Source organism: Hylobates moloch, unplaced genomic scaffold (genome assembly GCF_009828535.3).
Source record: "Hylobates moloch isolate HMO894 unplaced genomic scaffold, HMol_V3 SCAFFOLD_10, whole genome shotgun sequence".
In the NCBI taxonomy this organism is placed as follows: Eukaryota; Metazoa; Chordata; class Mammalia; order Primates; family Hylobatidae; genus Hylobates; species Hylobates moloch.
Window position 1 is genome coordinate 96,863,675 of NW_026652285.1, and position 20,140 is coordinate 96,883,814.

Here is a 20,140-nt window from a genome sequence, read left to right on the forward strand (position 1 = left end):
ACCCAGGCTAGAGTGCAATGACGCAATGTTGGCTCACTGTGGCCTCCACCTCCAGGGTTCAAGCAATTCTCCTGCCTCCATCAGCCTCCCAAGTAGCCGGGATTACAAGCATGCGCCACCACACCCAGGTAATTTTGTATTTTTAGTAGAGACGGGATTTCACCATGTTGGCCAGGCTGGTCTCGAACTCCTGACCTCAGGTGATCCACCCGCCTCAGCCTCCCAAAGTGCTGGGATTACAGGCATGAGCCACCACGCCCGGCCATCTTGAACATTTTAAATGTTGACAACTAACATGATTTTATTTAAACATCCTGGAAGTCAAACAAAATATATCTATAAGCCAGACTACACTTAGGACATGGAATTTTGTACTAACAGATGAAAAAGATCTTTAACACTATATTTTCACTTTGAATCTTATTCTGCAGTTTTGATTTTCTTATGCTTACCAACAAGGCACATTCAATTTTGGTTCACAATGACTGTCAGCTCCCTTCAAAGAGGGAGGCCTATCTTTTCTTTCAGATCATATCTATGACAAATACTGGACCAAAATAAAACAACAACAAAGTAGCTTCAGGTAAAGAGGCAAAGAGTGGTCCTGGTTGACCAAAGAGTACCCAGAAAGGGCCTCAGTTAGAACTGAGTTATTATAGTCTCAGCATACTTAGAATATGTGAGATATTTAGAAAAAAATGTTAATTTGTAAAACAATGTACAACTTTGAAGACAGTGGCTTTAATCTAGGGTATCCCCCCACCACTGATACGTTTGCCTAACACAGAAGGTTTTCTCTTTGGCAAGAGATCAAAAAAGGAAGAGAAGAATTCCCATGTATTCCCTTGTTATCAAGTACTGAATTTAAGCAACCCCTTTCAGCTTTTTAATAAAATAAAACAAATGTTTATTAAAAGTCTTTGTCTCCTCTGAAAATGTTACTGCAATATTGTTCCCATGGAAAGAACAACTGCAGAACCTAACTAGACTCAGAACTTCTCATTCCTTCTTAGTCATTCATCAAAATCTCCAGACTTAGATATTCAAGCAATCCCTTCACCCACCGAGATGGTGGCAGACATCCATGACTATTCAAGGACCCAACAACTGCCTTTGAATGCAACTATCTTTTCATCAACTGTAAACAAGTGCTAAACTCTCAGCTCCATAGGGAGTCCCTACCAAGTCAGTATAAACTCAAATAGGGGCAGAGGTCAAGGGGATGAGAGTTCACCCTAAGCTTTGGATCTCATACCACCCCTACCCTGATCAAAAGAATCCTTATCAGAAGGGAACTCCTCAGCAAAAGACCACATTCAGAAGGCTTGATCTAGCAGCAGTGCCACAGAATCAACTGAAGCTTTGGAAGCAGGCACTCGGAACTGTTACGAATGTGACATAGCAAAATCACTAACAATGTTGCAGAGAAAAAGGGACATAAAGGGAGGAAACAAGGGAGATTTGTGAACTATCTTAAGTTGCTTCAGGAAAGAACTTACTTGAAAAATAGTGGAATAATCCTGAATCTGAGCCACAGAAGACATCTCGGGAACCTATTCCACAATGAATCATTCTACTTTGTGTCCAAAACCACCCTAATACATGCAGAAGAGGCCCAGATGACACTTCAAAAATAGTCTTCATTCTTTTACACAAAAAGCCTGATTATATATAAATCATTACACTGCCTTAAAGTCTTCCACCATTAGCATTTCAAATTTGTCACAATCAAGAGAGCTAGAGACAGGATAGAAATTAATTATTTAATAAAGCAGGGGCTCTGAAGTCTCAGATACTTCACTAGGTACTTTGGGGTGAGTCATTTAATCTCCTCAGGCCTCATAGTTCTCATCTGTAAGATGGGGATTGTATCTTTTTAAACAAGTCTTATGAATGCTTAATAAAAAATGCATGTGAAACATTCTGTGCATAGTAAATATTAGCTATCCTTACTATTATGTGGTAAAAGCCACATCATATTTTGTCTGCCTTCCTGATTAAACCAGAGTCCTTTCTGGGCAAGAACTATGTCTCAGCTTGTCACCCAAAGTAGAGAGGGAGAAAAGAACAATAACTGCATTAAATGAACTAGGTATTACCAAGTCAAACTTAAAACCAGATCATTTTATATGCTATAATCCTTCTCACACTTACTGAATATATGCAAAGTGCCTGGCACACAAGGAATACCCAGTAAATGGTAATTTCCTTTTCTTCCTTCATCTGTAACATTCAGTCTTAAGTTCACTCTCTGCAGACATTTGGGCTTATGTGAACTACTTTCTGAGACCAAAAATTGTGACACATAGTTTGACAACTAGGAATAAATCCATTAGGACATGTGACAGAATACTGGAATTTTAGGGTACTCTAGCTGAGATGTACATTTCTCTTTTGTAGCTGGAAGAATCCACAAAAAAATCTCTTTGGGATCCCAAGACACATGATAGTTGAATGCAAAGCCAGAGCAAATTCGTGGTGTCAGGCTTTCTTTTTATCTTGCCTATTTTTTATCTTGTTTTTTTTTTCATCTTGCCTGTTCATCCCACCAGCACATGTAGAACTCTCCTTGGTGGGCATCTACCAATATAGCAAGATACACCAAAATTTAACTTACTTTTTTTCTGAGACAGGGTCTCACTCCTGACACCCAGGCTAGAATACAGTGGTGCAATCTCTTGGTTCACTGCAGCCTCAACTTCCAGGGCCTCAGGTGATCCTCCCACCTCAGCCTCCCAAGTAACTGGGCCTACAGGTACACGCCTAGAGTCGGGGTTTCATCACGTTGTCCAGGCTGGTCTCGAACTCCTAGGCTCAAAATAATCTGTCCACCTCGGCCTCCCAAAGTGCTAGGATTACAGGTGTGACCCACCGCACCCAGCACTTAACTTTCAAGTCTCTTTTAAAATACTCATATAAATATATATACATACATACTATATTACATATAGTGACATATACTATATATTAATACATACTATTTATTATACACATTATGTATATGCTATATCATTTATATAGGTCCTTGATCATTAGAATATACTTTATTTTTTAAAGTCTGAGTAAACAGGAATCCATGGTAATAGTCAGATTTTAAATTCTACAAACTTTTTCTTCAGTATGCTTTCTGTAAGACCTTGCTATTGACCAAAAAGAAAGTGTGTAATTCGAGTATCTGTTTTAAATAAGCAGAAGGTTAACTTGTTCAGTCTCCTAAGAGGTTTAATGTGTTGGCAGATGGTCATTTGGGAGGTTACCTGCTACTGGCTGGGGGAAGAGGACCAAAACACCCTAACAGTCACCGAGATGGTAAAGAAGTCCCGACCAAAACAGTCAGCAGCATATGAGCTCTTCTATTCCTGTGACTGAACTATTTAATTGAGTCTATGGTCATACACTCTGAACACGACCAATCTCATCTGAACTATTTACTTGAAGCAGTAACTTACACCTGCTAACACCTTTGTGTCATTAAGAAACACAGGCTAGCTTAATTGAATAAAACACAGTTTCAACAGCCCATTAGTGCAGAAAGACTGAGAATTTCAACATTATACTACATAGCCTAGAACAGTATACACTTAATAGTATTTACCATTTGTCAAGCACTATTCCGAACTTTAAATATATTACACTTCACTTAATCCTCACAGCAACCCAATAAAATGGAAATACATTTTACTTTCCTCATTTCATAGATGAGAAAAGGAAGGCAGAGAGTTTTAAGTAATTTAACCAAGATTACAGTGAAGCCAAGTTGAATCCAAGCAATCTTGAGCCAGAGTCTATGTTCTTAATTATGAGAGCAGTTTTGGCTTGCATAAAAAAACTAAAGCACTCATTCAAAATGCAGACAAAACATTTATACACAAACGTGTTCACTGTGGCACTATTTATGATGCAGAAAAAAACTGAAAATCTAAATGCTCAACAATAGGAGAATGGTTAAATAAATCACGATAAAGCTATTTACTTATGAAATATCTTTCCATTAAAAACATTTATGAAAATCGTTTCATGACTTGGGACAATGTTCCCAATGTAATACAGAGTGGGGGAAAACAAACAGGATACAAAAATTGCATATATAGTATAGATTCCTAATTATGTAAAAGATGAGCTTGGACACAACCTGGAAGGACATACTCTCAAACGTGAAGCAATGGTTATTTCTAGGTGGTGGGATTAGAGATGCTTCTATTTTCTTTTAGTGTTTTCCATAATGAACCATACATTATTCTACTACCAGTTTAAACAAAAACAATGTTTTTTTCTTTTAATCAAGCTACACCAAGATCCTCAACCAGCTGGTTAAAAAAAAAAAGAAAAAAAAAAAAACCACAGCTAAAAAGCTTCTAATATGTCTAACTTCAAGCAGTTACTTTCCTTGGGATTATATCCTTTGAACATCAGACAACATAGCACATCCAAAAAAAAAAAAAAAATTCAATCTTCAACTTTGGAAACTGAATTAAAATAGGTACTTTCAATTTTGGTCAGTGTTTACTCTCAATGTGATTACTTGTAGGATTATGTTACAAGAGGAGAATTGGACTTCATTGTATGTGAGCCAAAAATTCAGGAACAGTGTTTCTGAAATAGATAATAAGAGACAAAAAGTTTGGCCAGGAAGAACAGCTGTTGCTAATCCAACTATTTACCCTTTGACCCTCTATCTGGCCAGTAACTGAACACTATCAACTGTTTCCCTTTATTATGTGCTGTTTACAATCCCTGAGAGGCATGAAAGGAATTAATAATTTAGACTAGAAAGCTGACAGCCTTTATTGGGAAGCCCCTTGTCTATGGGGCAGAAATCAGAGCAAGTAGCTGTCCTGAAGTCACAGGTCACTTTACTGTTCCTGTTTTATGGCCTAATTGGCCCCCAAACATAAATCAATTATTTCTCCTGTTTTAAGCAACAATGACTTCTATTCTCTAACTTCCCTTGTATCAAGTCGGTCCTTGTTCTCTTGAGTTTTACAACTACACGGTAAACACCATAGCCGAGGAAAAAACTCGGGGAACAGGGCAGACTGGGGTTATTTGGAAACAGAAGCACAGAAAGGTTATGCTGTTTTGAATTTCTCTTGACCTTTGACTGCCCTTGTCCCTAGCTTATGCTAATGGACATGGTACAGGGACATTTCTTGTAGAAATGAACTTAGCCTGAACCTGTGCCATAACATTGGACTCCAGGAAGCCCAGGAATCGTAGGAAGGCAGCCAGAGTGTGAATAGCTGCCCATATTCTGAGCATGGCTGCCCATCTGCTTTACCACACTAAAGGTATTAAAAAAAAAAAAAAAAAAAAAAAGCCAAGCCATTTAATTGGACAAAGTCTTTCCTTAACTAGTTCCCACATGACACCTGCTGTCCCAAACCTGCTGCCTACAACCACTGCCATGCACAACTGGAAATTTGCAACGAAGTATTTCCGGTTTCAAAATAAGGGAGTGTGAGCAGGCTTTCCTATCAGGAATCTGGGGAATGGGGGGCAATATTTGGGCCTCCAAATTCCAAAGATACAACACAAGGAAATCTCTAATATCCTCAAAAGTCATGCGGGGCTCCGCCTGGTAATCTCAGCACTTTGGGAGACCAAGGCAGGAGGATCACTTGAGCCCAGAAGTTCGAGACCAGCCTGGGCAGCATGGCAAAACTTCGTCTCTAGTCAGCTTAAGAGAAAAATACCAAATTTTAAAAACTTTTTAAAATACTGACAAATTCGGATCAAATTTGAGGGAATAAAAAATATTAGAGCAAAGGAGTTTGCTGGTTGTGTCATTATTTAATGATCAAAGTATAGTGTGTATGCCTTATAACAGACTTGTTGACTATGGGCTTAATGTAAACAAGAATCTTGCCAGATGTAGCTACTTAAGGGAAAAAAAAGGTTTTTAACAGAAATGAACTTTTGATTAGTTCTTACATTTTTATAGTACCAATCACAGAGCAATTTCCTGAATATTGGGTGATCAAAGGCATATCATACTTGAGGAAATCAGGCCAAGTATAGCTCAGCAATTACATTCATAAATACTCAAGGTTTTTTAGTTGGGGTCATGTCAAACCCTCACATGGTTGTTAGGTAGTGACTTAACTGTGTATGTCCTTAGTGGTAGGTGAGCACCAGTCTCCATGACCAAAAATGTCCCTTAATTTCCTTTGAAAAAGCCACTAGTTCTGTGAATTGTCCTTTTCCCTCCTGCCCCTAACTGTCCTGCACCTCTAGCCTACATTAGCATATTTCTCATGTAATGTATTTTGCTGGTAAGTTCATCGGTTAGCTGCAACCTTCAGCTATTCCTTTAGATTGGGGAGCAAAACCTTTAGATTGGAGGAAGTGGAGATGAAGATGGATTGATTCAGCTCACCTTCCATGATTGCTTCTGAGTGAAAAGCTACATCGGCCACATTTCAGATTTTCATTTTTGCAATGTGGGGAGGGTGGAGAGAGGTAGACTTTTTGCTTGTTTTATAAAGTGCTCTCAGTAAGGAGTGTTTGAGTTGAAGAGGCATCTGATTCGAGGCCACTCATGTTCTTAGTAACTTAAGCTTTGACCAAGAAATTCTTCACTTCTTCCCACTTCTTCACTTCTTCCCAATATACAGTAAATACATGAGCCAGTCATCCATACACTAAAGCCTAGTTGAGAAAAACCTTTGATTCAGGATGGCTGGGTTACTAACCTTGGAATGTAAGAGATCTGGTTTTGAATGTAAAATTCATAACACACAAACAAGTGTTAAAAACTTTTTGCTCTGGTCAGTTACAGGTGGATCCCAATAATCTGTTTTTGGTTTTCTGATGGAAATAACAGAACTAGGGGAAATCAAATCTGGCAGGTGTCTACAGTATTAGAAGAGGGCATAAGGGCACAGTTTAACACTAAGCTCTTTTGATATGTAAGTTCTTATACTTCCAGAAACTGTGCATTCCAGATCTACATACTAAATGCTGAATCATTTTTAAATGGGCTCTTGATTAACAGACCTGTATTTTTTAGCGCCTCCTATGTTGTCCATTTGTCTAAAATGAAAGCTCTCTTTTGCATTGTAAAACTACAATATATGTCATCTTACTTTCCCTGAGTAATTCAAGTATACTGCAATGGAAAATGTTTAGTAGATTGGGGGAAAAAACCCAAAAAGTTTTACACAATTGTTTGTAGTTACATTTAGGATGGACTTACTCCTTGGAGAAGAGTGAAATTTGTTTTTTTGCCATGTGATGAAGACCACTGTTATTTTTTTATAAAGTAGATAATACTTAAAATGGCATAATAATTCTGTACTTGAATTTGTACTGTTAACAGCATATTTGGAAGATTTTTAAACTTTTTATTACTGTCTTATAACTAGCATTCAGTTATTATTTTGGATATTTAAGGGTTCCATTACGTTAACATTGTATTTGGACAAAGTATAACCAAATTAGCCAGTCTGTTTTCTTCCATGTTTAATCAGAAGTGAGAGATAGAAGTATTTCAAATTCAGCAGGCCAGCAAGCAATTGGCTTGAAATTCGCTTTCTTAAATATTGTGACTCTTATGCTCTCAGCTTTTTAATGACTTTATTTTTTTTCAGACAGAGTCTCGCTCTGTCACCCAGGCTGGAGTGCAGTGGCACGATCTTGGCTCACTGCAACCTCTGCCTCCCAGATTCAAGCGATTCTCCTGCCTCAGCCTCCCAAGTAGCTGAGATTACAGACACGTGCCACCATGGCCGGCTTATTTTTTGCATTTTAGTAGAGACAGGGTTTCACTGTGTTAGCCAGGATGGTCTTGATCTCCTGACCTCATGATCTGCCCACCTCAGCCTCCCACAGTACTGCAATTACAGGTGTGAGCCACCATGCTCGGCCTAATGATTTCATTTTTATTTTTTATGTATTTATTTTTTTCTTGAGACAGAGTCTCACCCTGTCACCCAGGCTGGAGTGCAGTGGCGTGATCTCAGCTCACTGCAAGCTCTGCCTCCTGGGTTCATGCCATTCTCCTGCCTCAGCCTACCAAGTAGCTGGGACTACAGATGCCCACCACCACACCTGGCTAATTTCTTTTTGTATTTTTAGTAGAGACGGGGTTTCACTGTGTTAGCTGGGATGGTCTTGATCTCCCAACCTCGTGATCCACCCGCCTTGGCCTCCCAAAGTGCTGGGATTACAGGCGTGAGCCACCACACCCAGCCATGACTTCATTTTTAAAGTACTTGCAGCCAGGCACGGTGGCTCACGCCTGTAATCCAAGCACTTTGGGAGGCTGAGGCAGGTGGATCATGAGGTCAGGAGTTCAAGACCAGCCTGGCCAAGATGGTGAAACCCCATCTCTACTAAAAAACACAAAAATTAGCTCAGCGCAGTGGCAGGCGCCTGTAATCCCAGCTACTTGGGAGGCTGAGGCAGGAGAATCGCTTGAACCCCGGAGGCGGAGTTTGCAGTGAGCCGAGATGGCGCCACTGCGCTCTAGCCTGGGCGACAGAGCGAGAGTCCGCCTCAAAAAATAAATAAATAAATAAATAAATAAAGTACTTGCTCAGTCACTTGAGATAAAATGCTTGGGGTAGCTTTTCCATCCTCAAACTTAATGTTTTTACTAGTTCACGCTGTTTGGAACAGTATGTGCCAATCACTAAGACTGCTTCAGAGTTTGCAATTTTGTATGTTTCATTGCCAAAGAAGGCTTAGTGGTTGTTGACTGTAGCATAAGTCAGCTTTCTGTAGCGTAAGATTTGATTTTCTCATACTTACTCCACTTGTTATACATCACTGAATATTTGGGATAAACTGGACTCGTTTCAAGCAGTTTGCCTTTGTTGTTCAAATATGTGATGAGAAACTTAATACTGTAATTTGACTTGAGCCATAAAACACATTTTAATATTAGCTTGTATTATATTAAGATTGTTTTGTGGGAAAAAAAACTTACTAAAACCTAGGTAAGTCTAGATTAAGCCAGTTTAGGTGTATTTTCTATTTTAGTGATGGATCGTATCGTAAAAATAGAGATAAGTTGGGAAGATATATTGATTATGCTGTTCTATTAAAGGAAAGGTCACGTATTTGGAAATTTAAATTTTTGGTTATTGTGTTCACATCATAGTATACAAGCATCATTTATAGTTTGGCTATGAGAACTTTTCTGGTATGTTTATGGAAAATGTATGAAAGAAACAAGTTTTGATTTTTATATTTGTAAAGTAAAAGTTTGGTTAAAATGATCACTGTTCTTTATCATTTCAATAAAAAAATATTTGAAAGAGAAAAAAAATACAAAAGTTAGCCAGGCATGGTGGTGTGTACATGTAGTCACAGTTACTCAGGAAACTGAAGTGGGAGGATCACCTGAGCCCATGAGGTCAAGGCTGCAGTGAGCCATGACTGTGCCACTGCACTACAGCTTGGACAAAAAAGACCCCGTCTCAAAAAAATTAAATTAAATAAACAAAAGTCACATGGAATTAACATAGGAGATGTTATTCCTTCCCAGTCAGAATCCCCAGAATATGCAGTATAAAAAACCACAGCCAATTTAACACAACACACACAGCCCATCTCAGTCTTGATGCTTCCTATCACTTGGTAGGGCTGAACATGCTCATTTGAACCCCAAAACTGGTACAAACTGAGATAAAATTTTATTTTGTCTAATTATTATTATTATTATTATTATTATTTTTAACAGAGTCTCGCTCTTGTTGCCCAGGCTGGAGTGCAATGGCACAATCTCGGCTTACTGCAACCTCCACCTCCCGGGTTCAAGCAATTCTCCTGCCTCAGCCTCCCAAGTAGCTGGGATTACAGGCATGCACCACCACAACCCAGCTAATTTTGTATTTTTAGTAGAGACGGGGTTTCTCCATATTGGTCAGGCTGGTCTTGAACTCCTGACCTCAGGTGATCCACCTGCCTCAGCCTCCCGAAGTGCTGGGATTACAGGCATGAGCCACCGTGCCTGGCCTAATTATTTTTAGAATAATCAGATCCTTATGTATTTCTTCAAAGAGAAAGATTAAAATGCTACTAACTTCCCAATATAGGAATTACTGAGAATATTACCCACATACACTAAGCACAAATTTTTTTGGTTTGTTTTTGAGACAGGGTCTTGCTCTGTGTCACCTAGGCTAGAATGCAGTGGTGTGATCATGGCTCAACTGCAGCCTCCTCCTCCTTAAGCAATCCTCCCACCTCACCTTCTCAAGTAGCTGGGACCACAAGCACATGCCACCACACCTGGATAATTTTTTAATTTTCTTTGCAGAGACAGGGCTCCCTATGTTGCCCAGGCTGGTCTCAAACTCCTGATCCTGGGCTCAAATGATCCTCCTGCTTTGGCCTCCCAAAAGTGCTGGAATTACAGGCATGAGCCATCATGCCCTGCCAGTAAGTACAATTTTTCAGTCTTTTTTTTTTTTTTTTGGTGACTCCTATTCTATACTGATGTATAAAATTATGTCTCAATGTCTGTTCATTCTCATGGAATAGACAGGTCTATAAATTGCCATATCTAGCTACAAATTTTATGCAGAAATGTTTAATGAGCTGGTATTACTTAACCCAGAAAGAAGAATTCAACAATTTTTCTGAGAATATCAAGGACCTTTCTCAGAAAATGGGCATTAGCCATTTTCAATTGCTACTAGGTGCAAAAAAAGAGAATACATTTGGGTACTAAGTGCTAAACTAGAGGTTTATAAAATGTTCTTTCAAATATTTTCTAACACACTGGTAATATACAAGAACAAGAGCTATACTTATGGCCGGGCGCGGTGGCTCACGCTTGTAATCCCAGCACTTTGGGAGGCCGAGGCGGGCGGATCACGAGGTCAGGAGATCGAGACCACGGTGAAACCCCGTCTCTACTAAAAAAAATACAAAAAATTAGCGGGGCGTGGTGGCAGGCGCCTGTAGTCCCAGCTACTCGGAGAGGCTGAGGCAGGAGAATGGCGTGAACCCGGGAGGCAGAGCTTGCAGTGAGCCGAGATTGCGCCACTGCACTCCAGCCTGGGCGACAGAGCGAGACTCCGTCTCAAAAAAAAAAAAAAAAAAAAAAAAAGAGCTATACTTATTTATCTGTGTTTCCCCAGAGCCTAGAGAACTGGGTGTGGAGCAGAGAGAACACTCAGTGCTTAACAAACTGAGTTACCAATTATCTAGCATGTTTTATGTGTAGTTGTCTGAAAGGTTACAGGGCATCTCAATGTCCTTCCTAGCGTTCAAAAATACTTCTAAGAAAGGACCATGGCCAGGTGCGGTGGTTCACGCCTGTAATCCTAGCACTTTGGGAGGCCAAGGCAGGCAGATCACAAGGGTCAGGAATGCAAGACCAGCCTGACCAATATGGTGAAACCTCGTCTCTACTAAAACTACAAAAATCAGCCAGGCATGGTGGTGCACGCCTGTAGTCCCAGCTACTCGGGAGGCTGATGCAGGAGAATCACTTGAACCCAGGAGTCAGAGGTTGCAGTGAGCCGACATCGCGCCGCTGCACTCCAGCCTGGGCGACAGAATGAGACTCCATCTCAAAAAAAGAAAGGACCATGACTCCAGAAAAATAACTGAATTTATCTTTTCCTCCCCTAAGCAAAGGCTACTCATAAGAGAATAACAGAAAACACAGATGGACCTTGAATAACACACGTTTCAACTACACAGGTCCACTTATACGCAGACTTTTTTCAGTAAAAGTTACACCGAGTGTGCCTGCCTCTCCTTTCACCTCTGCCACCCAAGAGCAAGACCAACCCCTCTTCCTCCTCCTTCAGCATGAAGGCGGTGAGGAGGAAGACCTTTATGATGATTCACTTCTATTAATGAAGAGTAAATATATTTTGTCTTCCTTATGACTTTCTTAACAACATGTTCTCTTCTCTAGTGTACTTTATTGTAACAACACAGAATATAATACATACAACATACAAAATTATGTTAATCTACTGATTATGCTATCAGCCAGGCTTCTAGTCAACAGTAAGTTATTAACAAAGTTTTTGAGGAGTCAAAAGTTATAAGTGGACTTTCAACTGTGCAGGGGGTTGTCATCCCTAACCCCCACATTGTTTAATGGTCAACCATAGTATATTCACCTATAGCTGCTGGTATACTGGGGCTATACTATCTAATACAAAACTGATTCTGAAATTTACAACTTTTAAAAAGACAAATATATTTCCCTAGTGTTTGATAAGCATCATGAGAACTATTTTGCCTAACAACTAATAAGTATTAGTTGAAACATGGACATTCACACTAATAAGGAGGGCAGAGATGAATATGTGAGAAGGTCCACCACCTCAAGAGCTTGTATCAGCTTCACGATGATGGAAAAGTAAGCTTTATCACTGATCTCAACAGCAAACTGGTGGCAAAGAGCCAGCCATAACAAAGTACTAGAATCAGAAAAATAACTCTAGACCATCTCATGGAATCTCAATATAAATTATCATTTGACCTTTCGGCATTATAGCAAAATAAGGTCTGTATACGCTGGATACTCCCATGTCCCATTTCTAACCATTATGACTATGTGTCCCAGAATGGTGCATGCCACCACATTTAGGGAGAACTGGAAATGCAAAATGATTATCTAGGATGAAGACTCACATAGTCCTGAAAAGCATCATTTAATTAGACCTTGAAATGGTAACTCTTATATCTTAACCATAAGACTATAAATGAAAATTACACTGTACTACAAGGGTTATCAATTATAATTTCTAAACTAAGCAAAATGCTTCTTTGAAAGAAATTATTTCAAAACTATCAATACTTTAGAAGTATTTGTGAGTATACAGTTGTCCATGGGCGTAAGTGAACGTACAAAATTTTTTTTTTTTTTGAGATGGAGTTTTGCTCTTGTCACCCAGGCTGGAGTGCAATGGCATGATCTTGGCTCACTGCAACCTCTACTTCCCCGGTTCAAGCGATTCTCCAGCCTCAGCCTCCCGAGTAGCTGGGACTATAGGCACCCACCACCATGCCCGGCTGATTTTTGTATTTTTGGTAGAGACAGGGTTTCATTACGTTGGCCAAGCTGGTCTCAAACTCCTGACTTCAGGTGATCCACCCGCCTCAGCCTCCCAAATTGCTGGGATTACAGGCGTCAGCCACCGCGCCTGGCTTCAAAGTACAGTTTTTATTTTTGTTGGTTTCATGGAAGGATGGAGAACAAAGCAAGGAGATTGGTATTAAACAGAAATTTTCAGCAAACCAACTTTCTGTTAAACAGATAGATCCTGGCCACTGAATAATATAGAAGGCATAACTAGAAAAGACAGAATGCCCTTCCTATAATTACAAATTAAAGTGAAATAAAATCTGAGAGTCAATAAAGTAAGGCTTATCAATGACACCTTAAGTTATTCACTTAAAAGTGTACACACACATCCTTTTCTTACCAAAGAATATTGGGTAACATTGAGAACTTACTAGTGCCTGGGTCAAGCTCTGCCAATTCATCCTGACAGAAACCTAAAGAGAAAACAATAGGAAAAAAAATTACAATTTGTGAATTACTTCAAGCTGACTCCAAACATGAAGTATCATACAGTGTGTGTGGGGGGGGATCTATACTCAGAAGTCAATTTGGGTTTCAATCCTAGCTCTAACATTTAGCTACTACATATCCCTTTGAGCCTCCATTTCACCCCTTCAATATAAAAACAGATAATAGCACTTACCACAGAATTGTAATGAGGATTAAACAAGTTACCAAAATAAAATGCTTACCACAGGCCTTGCCACACAGTAGGAGCTCAATATACAACAGCACAAGTAATTACGATTTATCATGGCAATGTCCGTTGGAATAAAAATTCACAGGAAAATTATAATTCATTTAATACCTGTCATATTCTATTTAACACTGCTAATTCTTTTCCAAAAAAAAGCAAAATATGTAAAATATTAACTTATAACAAATATCAGACAGTGTAATATGTAAATTTTTCACAAATGCTGAAGAATTTTACCTACACAAACAAATGGAAGCAATTTTTTCATTAGTAAGTATGCTATTGAGGTTGGAATAAATACCTCTCAGAGCACACTTCACATTTCATATGCTCAGACCCAAAAAGTATGAGCTATATTTGTCTGGCTGGTGTATAACTATCATACTGGAGAGATAAATCAAGCACAAGGAATGGCAAACATAGTACATCCTCTATACATCGTTGATGAAAGGTTTTGTTTTTCCTGGAATGGCTGCATACTTTCTTCTGTTTGCTTTCTACTCTTCCTCAGTTTAAATATTTCCTCAGAGAAGTTTTCTCTTGCCTCTTTCACCCTTGTCTCACACACAAGGTCAAATCCCTGGTTATAATTATCTCTAACACCTGTGCTTGCTTCTAGAGCTCAACAAGGAACTACTTGTTCAGTGTCTGACCACAATGAGACTGTTCCACGAGGGCGGGGATCCGACCTGCCTTGTTTTACAGCTTTAACCCCATTACCTCTCACAAGCCTAGCAAGTAGTAACTGTTCAGTAAACAACTGTACTACTTCACCAGTAAATTCAGAAATAACGGATCTTGATGCCGGGTGCAGTGGCTCATGCCTGTAATCCCAGCACTTTGGAAGGCCGAAACGAGCAGATCACTTGAGGCCAGGAATTCAAGACCAGCCTGGCCAACAGGGTGAAACCCTGTCTCTATTAAAAATACAAAAATTAGCCAGGCATGATGGTGCTTGGCTGCAATCCCAGCTAATCGGGAGGCTGAGGCAGGAGAATCTTTTGAGTTTGGGAGGTACGGTGAGCCGATATTGCACCATTGCACTCCAGCCTGGGCAACAGAGCGAGATGCTGTCTCAAAAAATAAAACCAAAAAAAGGAGCAAAATTAGGACTAGAGGGGTATGAAAGTAACTTCTGTCAAAACTGGGTAACCAAAAGCCAGATCAACAACTAGCCATCATATGGGAGAAACAAGATTCATGTAGCAGGCCAACTGCTTAAACACTACGACTTTGTTTTTGTTTGAAATGGAGTCTTGCTCTATCGCCCAGGCTAGAGTGCAGTGATGCGATCTCAGCTCACTGCAACCTCCGCGCCTCCTGGTTTCAAGCGATTCTCCTGCCTCAGTCTCCTGAGCAGCTGGGATTACAGGCACCTGCCACCATGCCCAGCTAATTTTTGTATTTTTAGTAGAGACAGGTTTCATCCTGTTGGCCAGGCTGGTCTCAAACTCCTGACCTCACGTGATCTGACCACCTTCGCCTCCCAAAGTGCTGGGATTACAGAAAGCCCAGCTTAAACATCACAACTTTTAAAGTCCTTTGCAATTCTGGGCTGTTCTGACCACACCAAACATGCCACATTCTTTCTTGCCTTTTGTGATTCCTCCTCTTCCTCCATTTGGTAAAAACGGCTCATCCTTTAAGATTCAGTTCCGATATCACAACAATGAAATACGGAAAACAAAAGAGGCCTCACCAGCATTTACCAAACAATAAAGGAATAATTTAAATACCTGCCTCTTCCACTAGATAGTGAGATCTTCAAGGCTAGAGGACTGACTGTGTCTTATCCACCTGCAGAGCTGCTTCTGGCCAGAACAGTTGTGGACACATTATGGAAGGTGCTGATATGCAGGATCAACTAAACAGAACACACAACCCTGCCTCTAGATCACAGTCTAGGGAAGAAAGTCATAGAATCAGAAAATCTTAAGTCTAGTCTGAATAGTATGTGTAAAGTCTAAATGAGGAGACTGGATCTGAAATACCAGAATTTAGAAGCTGCTTAAAGTGGCTGATCGCAGACCAGCTTTAAACTCCTCTACATAAAGGCAATGGGAATCAGAAAAGCCATGGAGAGATGCCAAGTGTCTTAGTCCATTCAGACTGCTATAATAAAATATCATAAAGTAAGTCTCACAGTTCTGGAGCCATGAAGTCCAAGATCAAGGTGCTGGTAGATTTGCTGTCTAGTAAGAGCCCATTTTATGGTTCATAGATGGTATCTTATCACTGTTCTCACATGGTAGAATGAGCTCTTTAGGGTCTCTCTTATAATGGAACAATCACCTCCCAAAAGGCCCCCATGCTAATACCATCACCTTGGAGGTTAGGATTTCAATATGTGAATTCAGGGGGATCACAAACATTCAGACCATAGCACAAGGCAATGAGAAAATAACTCATCACTACACATGGATTGAATGTTGAACATCATGCCAGAAGTGAAACTGGGAATAAGCATTCACTTCATGTAAATTGACTCAGAAACAGGACAAAAGTACAGGAAAGCAGGCTGGTACAATGGGAAAGTTAGACCTCTCCTAGGTTCTAACTCAAGCCACCTTTAGTTATATGACTCCCTATTCTGGGCCTCAGACTACTTTGGACATTAAATGAACGGACTGTACTAGAAGTCTCAAAAAAGGACAAAGCCTAATGTACCTTCTGAAAGTACCCATTGTTGTGAACTCAAGTAACTGATCAAACAAAAATAGAGGGTGACTCAAAAACAAAGAAAATACTAAGTAAAATATTTAAGATGGACATCTATTGCTTTTATCTGCCTAGCAACCACTCCCCACTTCTTCTGTTAATGGTACCCTGATTTTTCTTTGCAGACTTCTATTCAAATGTCACATGATCCAAGGAGAATTGACCCTAACTTTGTTGTAAACTGGGATCAACAACAGCACCTACCTTACGGGGATGTCAAAAGAATTAAATGAGACCAGGTACAGTGGTGCATGACTGTAATCCCAGCACTTTGGGAAGCCGAAGCAGGAGGATTGCTTGAGCCCAGGAGTTGGAGACCAGCCTGGGCAACATGGTGAAACTCTATCTCTACCAAAAAAAAAAAAAAAATACAAAAGTTAGCCAGGTGTGGTGGTACGTGCCTGTAATCCCACCTACTTAGGAGGCTGAGGTAGAGATCACCTGGGCTTAGGAGGTCGCGGCTGCAGTGAGCCATGATCGTGCCACTACACTCCAGCCTGGGCAACAGAGTGAGACCAGGTCTCAAAAAATAAAGAATTAAATGAGACAGTGAATATAAAGGCTTTGCACAGTACTTGACAAAGTAAGAGCTCTATATATGTAAGCTGCTACTAACTAATCTCTAGGGTCCATCCAATTCAGTGCTGTGTCTATGGAAGCAAAGTGTAGATTATAGGAGAGTTACTATTAAACCATTCATGGCATCATCCTCAAAGACCTGGGATGGAACCCTAATATCACTAATGTCACTTTGGTTACTTGCTGTGGTTCTTGAACTTTTACACTTTCAGCCTGTAAACTGCTTGATGTGGTGATTCCAGATGTTTGCTACTTCCTGAGGAAAGAAAGACTTTATATCTGCCCTAAAAAAATTCCTCCAAGGGTCACAAAGATCCTGATTATCGAATTCAGTAATTACGTCTACATTCCCTCCACCTAGTCCTGAGACCACTGCTAATATGTTGTCTCTGGATTTACAGATCATCACTAATGCAGGAGCCTTGAGGATATATGGAAAACAATGCTAATCTTGACCTACAAACCACATACCTACTGACCACAAGGCAATGAAATGGCCACAGCTGGCTACTATTGTCAAGCAGAGTTTTGCCCAGATTCTCAGCAACCACATCTAGCTGGCAAAATGATTCTTAGCTAGAAGAACCCAAACCACTGCTAGATATAACCCCAAATGTACTTTAAATTGATTGATTCAATTAGATTCAACTCAAAGGCAATCAGAGTTGTTCAGTAGAAAGCAGACTCTTGGCCGGGCACAGTGGCTCACACCTGTAATCCCAACACTTTGCGAGGCCAAGGTGGGTGGATTACTTGAGGTCAGGAGTTCAAGACCAGCATGGCAAAAATGGTGAAACCCCATCTCTACTAAAAAAAACAAAAATTAGCCTGGCGTGGCAGTGCGCACCTGTAATCCCAGTTACTTGGGAGGCTGAGGCAGAAGAATCGCTTGAACACGGAGGCAGAGGTTGTAGTGAGCCAAGATTATGCCACTGCACTCCAGCCTGGGGGACAAAGCAAGACTCCTTCTCAAAAACAAAAAAAAAGAGGCTGGGCGCAGTGGATCGATCACCTGAGGTCAGGGGTCCAAGACCAGCCTGACCAACATGGTAAAATGCCATCTCTACTAAAAATACAAAAATTAGGCGGGGTGCGGTAGCTCACGCCTGTAATTCCAGCACTTTAGGAGACTGAGGTGGGCAGATCACGAGGCCAGGAGTTCAAGACCAGCCTGGCCAACATAGTAAAACCCCGTTTCTACTAAAAATACAAAAATTAGTCAGGCGTGGTGGTGCACACCTGTAGTCACAGCTACTCAGGAGGCTGAGGCAAGAGAATAGCTTTAACCCAGGAGGCAGAGGTTGCAGTGAGCGGAGATCGTGCCACTGTACTCCAGCCTGGGCAACGGAGCGAGACTCTGTCTCAAAACAAAACAAAAAGAAAAGCAGGCTCTTAAGCTTCATAAATAAACAAATGTACCCCCAAACCCACCTATCTCACAGAAAACAACATATTAAACAGATCAGGAAATTTTCTGAGAAATCCAGGGTCTTTGGTTGGTGACTTAAACTGCTTTCAAAAGGAAAATACAGACAAGAAACAGATTGGTTCCTAAGATGATATCACCAAGTCAGTGTGCACACAAGCAATCTGAAATGTTACTGCAAAGGTTATATTCACTTGCCTCAGTTTAACTAGGAAGATAAATGCATATTGAAAAAAGGACACAGGGGCCGGGCACAATGGCTCACGCTGTAATCCCAGCATTTGGGGAGGCCGAGACCGGTGGATCACCTGAGGTCAGGAGTTCAAGACCACCCTGATCAACACGATTAAACCCCATCCCTACTAAAAATACAAAAATTAGGCCGGGTGCAGTGGCTCACACCTGTAATCCCAGCACATTGGGAGGCCAAGGCAGGAGGATCACGAGGTCAGGAGTTTGAGACCAGCTTGGCCAACATACTGAACCCCATCTACTAAAAATACAAAAATTAGCCAGGTGTGGTGGCACATGCCTGTAGTCCTAGCTACTCGGGGGGCTGAGGCAAGAGAATCATTTGAACCTGTGAGGCGGAGGTTGCAGTGAGCCAGGATCACCCCACTGCACTCCAGCCCAGACAACAAAGCAAGACTCCATCTTAAAAAAAAAAAAAAAAAAAAAAAATACAAAAATTAGCTGGGCTAATTTTGGTGGTGGCGGGTGCCTATAATCCCAGCTACTCAGGAGGCTGAGGCAGGAGAACTGCCTGAACCTGGGAGGCAGAGGTTGCAGTGAGCCCAGATCACATCATTGCACTCCAGGCTGGAAGACAGAGCAAGACTGCATCTCAAAAAAAAAAAAAAAAAAAAAAAATGGGGGCGGCGAGGGTATGGGTATGAATTAGAATTAGATTCAAATCCCAGATTTGCTATTATCAAATTAACTACTCCAAACCTATGTCTTGGAATGAGGATTAAAAAAACCATCACATTGAATTGTTGTGAGATTTGGTGAATATATGTAAATCATCTACTTTATGGCAAGTAATCAGCAAATGGCTCTAAGTCTAGGAATCTTATTTCATACAAGAGAAAGTTCTAAGGCCGGGCGCGGTGGCTCACGCTTGTAATCCCAGCACTTTGGGAGGCCGAGGCGGGCGGATCACGAGGTCAGGAGATCGAGGCCACAGTGAAACCCCGTCTCTACTAAAAAATACAAAAAATTAGCCGGGCGTGGTGGCGGGCGCCTGTAGTCCCAGCTACTCGGAGAGGCTGAGGCAGGAGAATGGCGTGAACCCAGGAGGCGGAGCTTGCAGTGAGCCGAGATTGCGCCACTGCACTCCAGCCTGGGCGACAGAGCGAGACTCCGTCTCAAAAAAAAAAAAAAAAAAAAAAAAAAAAAAGAGAAAGTTCTAGTTGACAAGCTCTTCTCCAAATAGGCATTTTGTTTGCTTTTTAAACAAGGTCTTGCTTCTGTAGCCCAGGCTGGGGTGCAGTGGCACGATCATGGTTCACTGCAGCCTTGACCTCTAGGACCCAAGCAACCCTCCTACTTCAGCCGTCCAAGTAGCTGAGACTACAGGTGTGCACCACCACACATCTGACAAAAAGGCATTTGACAAAAAGAAAATGACCACTGATTCCTCAAATTGTGACTGGCTATCATGAGAGATTAAAAGGTCACT

General features: G+C 40.8%; 1 protein-coding gene across 15 annotated transcripts in view; it reads right to left on the bottom strand.

Annotated features, from left to right (window-relative positions):
- Positions 1-20,140, bottom strand: part of NR6A1 (nuclear receptor subfamily 6 group A member 1) — a 256,354-nt gene that overhangs the window by 204,222 nt on the left and 31,992 nt on the right. For 13 of the 15 annotated variants that reach the window (XM_058445822.1, XM_058445821.1, XM_058445816.1 and 10 more), the window contains exon 2: positions 13,432-13,473. In XM_058445822.1, coding sequence (XP_058301805.1) covers positions 13,432-13,473 — 42 coding nt within the window. Of the gene's footprint in view, positions 1-13,431; positions 13,474-16,658; positions 16,731-20,140 lie in introns of those variants that run through there. The other 2 variants (XM_058445823.1, XM_058445820.1) reach the window with 1 other exon arrangement.